The sequence below is a fragment of the Scleropages formosus genome, chromosome 1 (assembly GCF_900964775.1).
Source record: "Scleropages formosus chromosome 1, fSclFor1.1, whole genome shotgun sequence".
Taxonomy (NCBI): domain Eukaryota; kingdom Metazoa; phylum Chordata; class Actinopteri; order Osteoglossiformes; family Osteoglossidae; genus Scleropages; species Scleropages formosus.
The window spans coordinates 50,541,943-50,547,942 of NC_041806.1; the positions used below are offsets into that span (position 1 = coordinate 50,541,943).

The following is a 6,000-nucleotide window of genomic DNA, read 5'->3' on the forward strand; positions in this document are numbered from 1 at the left end:
ATCACAATGTGCTTTGTATTTCCTATCTGACTCAATCTTACATGCAGCTACTCATGTAATGTGTGTCGGCAAGAACAGTGGTATCGGACAAACTGAGTGCACTTTGAAAATCGGGGTCGGCATCTAAAGCAGATTGCCTTTGTGAAATGCACTTTTGTTTACTTACAGTTGTGCGTCACTTTGGAGAAACTTTTCTCCAAAGTAAATAAATATAAATGTAATGAAGAACAACTGTCCCGAAGAAATTAAATACAAACACGTACACAGTCTATACTGTGCTTATGCATCACACTAGATTGCACCGGACCCTAAATGAAACTCCATCTAAGAAGCTTTACAAGCACCATGTTGAAGTTTTCGCCCTACTTACCGCTATTGTTAGCTGTGGGGTTGGCACAGCACAGAATGACAAACCTGAGTCATTAGAACAAGACTCCTGGATGAAATTACACCTGTTACTCACAAATGCCTAAGAAACTCGAAACGGCTCAGCATGCTGCCAAATTATTTTTGTAACAATAATGTCTGATCTTTAAACAAATGAAAATGGGTCGGCAAAGATGAGGTGTCACAAATCCTGCAAATCCAGGACAATCACTTTAATACAAATGATGAATTACTGCAAAAATATCTTCTTTGGATTATATTCAATCTTAACTTTGGATCAGGAAAAAATTTTAACAAAATTAAATTTTAATGCCATTAAATTCCTAAATCTGGCTGATTCTTCATTTAAGAAAATTACACTTTAAACTTCTGTTTACGCATCTACCTGGAATGCTGTGAGCAGATCATATTTTATTACTTAGAAATAAAAACAACCTGGTGAAAGATGAATCAATATATTATTAGTTTTTCAGTATGTATTCATCTTACGGGATTCATCTCACATCTGAATTACACAAGTAATCAAACATCTTAAACACAAATGTATTTACTTCAGTTTACAGTTATAATCACCAGCTTCAAGCACAGAAATTCAGATTGACCATCAAACTACAGACATCACAATCAGCTTCAGTCACTCTGAATGACTGTCAGACTACAGGCACCACAATCATCTTTACAAATCAACAGCACAGAGATTCTGGACACAGCTGATCATTTAGCTCATTCCAAAATTAAGAAATGTTTTTAATTTTATCTATTTCTTAATGCAAAACATCTGACTGATGAAACAGACAAACACCTGGGAGACCTGAAAGAAGGTATATACTGAAAAGTCATACTAATATCATACAAGAAAACAAAATTATACCACATTTCAATCAAAATGTCAGGCATGAAGAAACATACAAAAATATGAAAGTTGTGTTATTATATTGTGAAATATAGGTTTCACATTATTCAATAATAACACTTTGAAAACGTACAAACCATCTTTTTGTCTTATTGCAAGCTGTCACAGGGACAATTTTCTAAAAATTAGCACAATAAATTTAGACTTTCTGTGTTCTAGTGGAAGTAGCTTTTTTTTTGGTTAGCCAACATTATGAAGACTTGTGAAAATACTCACAGACTGTTCATTGAGGGCATGTGTGTTTTCCATTGGTCCTCTGCTTCCACTCCTCTCCTGGATCCAGTCAAATGTCTGTAGCAATACAGCAATAAAGACACTTATTGAGAAACTCCATGGCACAGCTTTCATTCACCAGACACACACTCATGTCAAGTTTCCTGCTGCCCGACATGAGCATAACCAAGCATACCTCAATGGATGGTATGGCACAAGATTCAACAGATTTAACCTGTGTTCTAGGTAAGGTCCTAAACAAGGTGAATTACCTCAGCATGACATGACTTTGTGCCTAAGTGCATTCTTTGAGGATTATATGAAACAGGCTTAACTGAAAGGTCTTGTTCCACTAGCGCGATAGAGTTCCAATAGAACGTAAGATATAATACAACATATCTACTGGCTCTTGAAGCCTAATAAAATTGTTGTGATTGTTCACATATCAAGAGTTTTAAGAGAGAACTAGACAAGCAGAAGACTTGATATCTGTGATAATCGATTTCATCTGCAGCTGCTTACCTATCGAAACAAATTTGTCATTTTTTGCCAAAATGTAACAAATACTAACAATTTTAGCACAAAAAAAAAAAAAAAAAAAAAAGACTAGAAGATTGAAAATCAGTATCATTCAAATGTAGTCAGATCATATTGCAGTTAAGGTATGGTAATCAGGCATCAGGCCCTCTCAGCTGCCTCCCACGGTCAGTGCAAGCAAGCGAGTCCTTGGCGCCAGGGTTGGGGATCAGGGCTGTGGTGGTGTCGGCTCTCAGGGGCCTTGGCATTTCCCCATCAGAGCAAACAAAGCCTGGACTTCTACACACTTGCACAGAAAACCACGTTACCTCAGAGTTTCAAAGGTGACAAGTGTGTAACATGTTCCACCTCTGACTGAAACTAAGAATCACATCCCGCTGTGCTTTTGGAAGGGTTTGAATCTCTCCAAGCCTGGTGGTCATGCTGTTGTATCACGCTCCAACACTGCATGAAAGCTGAGCAGTGATTAAGGATTGAAAGGCACTCATGTTTTTATTTTTAATTCTACCTGCAGGTATATTCATTTGTTTTATTCATTAATTTGCACATTTTGTTATACAATATTCTGAATGTCACTGCAATACATCACAGTTTTTTTAAAATGTATTTTGTGCTTTCTATTTCATATCAAAGACAGAAATAGGTCACCTTCAATGTTTCACATGATGAACTGATAAACTTCTTAAATTTTCTCAATACCAGGGGACAATTACACTGATTTTATTTAGCACTCCTAGATTCTCAAATTATTCAAAGTGTAGATTTGAGAATATTATTCTTTTTTAAACAACCTAAGCAATAATACCACTCATCTCCATTGACAGAACAACTGAAATGCTAAATATCACTTAATTTTATAAGTGTCATAGACACTCCTTCACATACAATGGTTTTCAATGTATTATAAACAGTATATTTAACAAAAATAAATAGTATTTATATTTATACTAATATATAGCATAATCTAGTATTTGCCATGGATTTTGATGCAAACAGTATTTATTAAAAAAAACAAATTCATTTGAGAAAACTGACATTTATCAGAATCAAACTGCTCACACTATTTTAAATTGGAAGTGTTTAGAACTACAGTTCAGGTCTCTGTACTGAATTCATATCTTCATCGATGATTGAAAAACATCCCAAAAACAATACAGAAAATGGTGTATCTTAAGACTTAATGGTATGTAAACAAGAAAGAAGGTTTTCTAAGAGTATCTCACCCTTTCCATAAGAATCTGGACAGGCTCTGAGCAGGGCATTGACAAAATATTTCATGAAATTTGGCACCGTGATTTATGACCTAATATTTATTTGTTAATTAAGGTACACGCAGAAGCACAACACCAGCTCCTCAACACAAAATACCGAATTATGATCACAAAATACAAATTAAAATAATCAACAATAACAGATTCTACATTTTTAATGAAAATTACTACAATTAAATATTCTTTAGATACCTGAGAATTAAATGTATTTTAACAACAAACTTGAGAAATTAATTTACACAATACTACTACGTAGAGAATAACTGGAACATGCATTTAATTCATATAAATAATTTCTCACAAATAAAAGCAAAACCCAGCGTTATTATTCGTCCTTTAGGACGGCAGGATTTAATTCACATAAGTACGACGCTTAGATTTTACACTGAAACTTAAAGAGCGGTATTCAAACGTGATTTGAAAGTACGACGTTTAACTTACGCGTGTGTTAATTTCTCTAACGCGCTATTAACTTAAGTGAATTATTATGTCCATGTTTACGAGAACAGAAAAATAAGGTCAAACTAATGTTACAAACACGTAAAAAAATGTCTAGCAGATATTTGGTTTAACCGCCAGATTACTTCAGTAATTTTGGAATGTCTAAATTAAAACGCATCTATCTAAAACTGACTGCATCCCACAGTCGAGCCCGCAAACATGGTTTGATATTTAAATAAAACGCGTTTGAGGACTGCTGTCTATTACTACTACTACTACTAATAATAATAATAATAACAATAATAATAACAACAACAACAACAACAACAATAATCATCATGGCAGAGAAACAGGCGGGTGGTCACTCCATTCATATCCCGTGAATGTTCAAGACAAGTGAGACTCGCTCCGCGCCACGGTCTCTATCAGAACGGTCACATGGTCCACACAGGAGTGCAATGACAGCACACCGGGGGACACAGGAGAACACACTCCACGTGTCCAACCTCACAAAATGCAGACGGATTGTCAAAACCATCTCAGCAGCGAAAGCAGACCACCAAGGCAAGAAGTGAACGAAGCCCCTGCTCTTCTGATGGTGCAGGTTCTACTTGCCTGGTCAAGTCCGTACTGACGTGAAGCAGCTCAACCTCAAGTGTCGTGGACGGTTGCGGTCCAGTACAGTCCACCAATAACAGCAGTCCCTCCACAGCAGTCCCCATGAGCGCTTACACCCCAACAGCTTCAACAGTCCATCCATGATGATCCAGCCCCAGGAGCCTCAACAGCACCACACGAATTTTTACCAACCGAACACCTCCGAAAATCCCCACCGCCACCCCAATAATAATCCCTACACCCTCACCCTCGGAAGCTTGCCTGTTCCCCTACTTTAGCACAGTGGCACAGGGACCCTTTAGTTTAGAATAAATAACCACCGTAAACAATTCTGATAATTTCAGCAGAGACACAGTTTGTGAAGGAGACGGTCAAGTGTGCCGACCTGACGTGGTGGAGCTCCCAGCCTGGCTTCAGAAAAACAGCTCTGCCTTCTCTTCTCTTCATATGTTCATCGCAGCGACGTGTGGACTCGCACAGTTTAGGGCTGTCTGTCCTCTTCCTTGGTTGTTTGTTTGTTTGTTTATCTCTTTCTCGACACCGATGCGCTGCTGCTCCTGGCTGAGTGAGGAACTCACAACAACAAGGCTGAGCAAACCCCGTTTCAAGGTAACTCACACATTAAAAAAATTACATTAACAATCCTCCGGCGTGGACTGCGGGGGGAAAAAAAATTCCCCCTTCCTAAAAAGCGTTTTTATTTATTTAATTTTTCCCCCCTCAGTTCCAAACTTTCTGAAGACTCACACCGACGCGCCTCACCGTTGATCTCCTCGCGCCGCAGTCCATTTAATCGCGCGACAACGCGCATGCGCGGGAGCCGTTCTGGTGGCGCGCGGATGATCGCCCACTCGCGCCGCGCACCCGGGCTGTTGTGGGTCGGCGGGCAACCTGTCCTGCAGGATGGGTTGGGTTCAAGTCCCCGCAAAGTAATCACAGTAAATGTAGAGAAAATGGAGAGTAAGGGATGAGCAGGTCGAGCTGAAGAGTGGTCGTATGCAACGTAAAAAAGAAAAAAATACAATGAGAACTAAACAAAATTGCACTCTGCAATAAATTAAAGAAGATAAACGGTCATATGAGGAAGTCAAAATAGGAAGTGTAATTTAATCAGAAAAAAAAGTATTTCTCATAAAACTGTGAATCTGCTATAGCGAGCCATTGTTATAAGTCCTGGTGAAGTCGTAGAGAGTGGTGGGTAACTTGGATAATGTGGATCCCCAGTTTGAGAGTAAAGTAATGCTGATCACTGACTAACTCAACCCAAGCGCCACATGATGTCTTACCTGTCATTGATGACTTGTTTTATCCAAAGAATGTGAAAAAATTATAACAATAACAGCTTTTAAATGAGGCCAGAAAGTTCTCTTTTTTCTTTTCTGGAAGGTTCTCTGTCCACTCATCCTACTCCAGCCTGTGCGCATATGGAACGAAGGCCTCTCCAGCTTTCCCCACACTTCTCGGTGTAAATTTACACACAAGGCTGCTGTAAATAAACATGATTTAATGCGCTAAACGCTATCATACGGCTCAGTGTTAGCATTAGCGTTAGCCTTAGCATCCTGCCTGCTGTGGTACTGAGGTAAAAACCACGCAGTACGCGGTAGCTGTGGATATGGG

The 6,000-nt window shown here is 38.7% G+C and overlaps 1 protein-coding gene across 8 annotated transcripts in view; it reads right to left on the reverse strand.

The window, feature by feature from the left end:
* The window catches only part of eya4 (EYA transcriptional coactivator and phosphatase 4), a 35,833-nt gene extending 30,151 nt beyond the window's left edge, over nucleotides 1-5,682 (reverse strand). For all 8 annotated transcript variants that reach the window (XM_018730413.1, XM_018730414.1, XM_018730411.1 and 5 more), the window contains exons 1-3: nucleotides 5,667-5,682; nucleotides 4,766-5,361; nucleotides 1,517-1,591 (exon numbers count right to left, since the gene is read on the reverse strand). In XM_018730413.1, the coding sequence (XP_018585929.1) occupies nucleotides 1,517-1,549 (33 nt within the window). In that variant the 5' untranslated portion in view covers nucleotides 1,550-1,591; nucleotides 4,766-5,361; nucleotides 5,667-5,682. The remainder of the gene's footprint in view (nucleotides 1-1,516; nucleotides 1,592-4,765; nucleotides 5,362-5,666) is intronic.
* Between the last annotated feature and the right edge of the window lie 318 nt (nucleotides 5,683-6,000).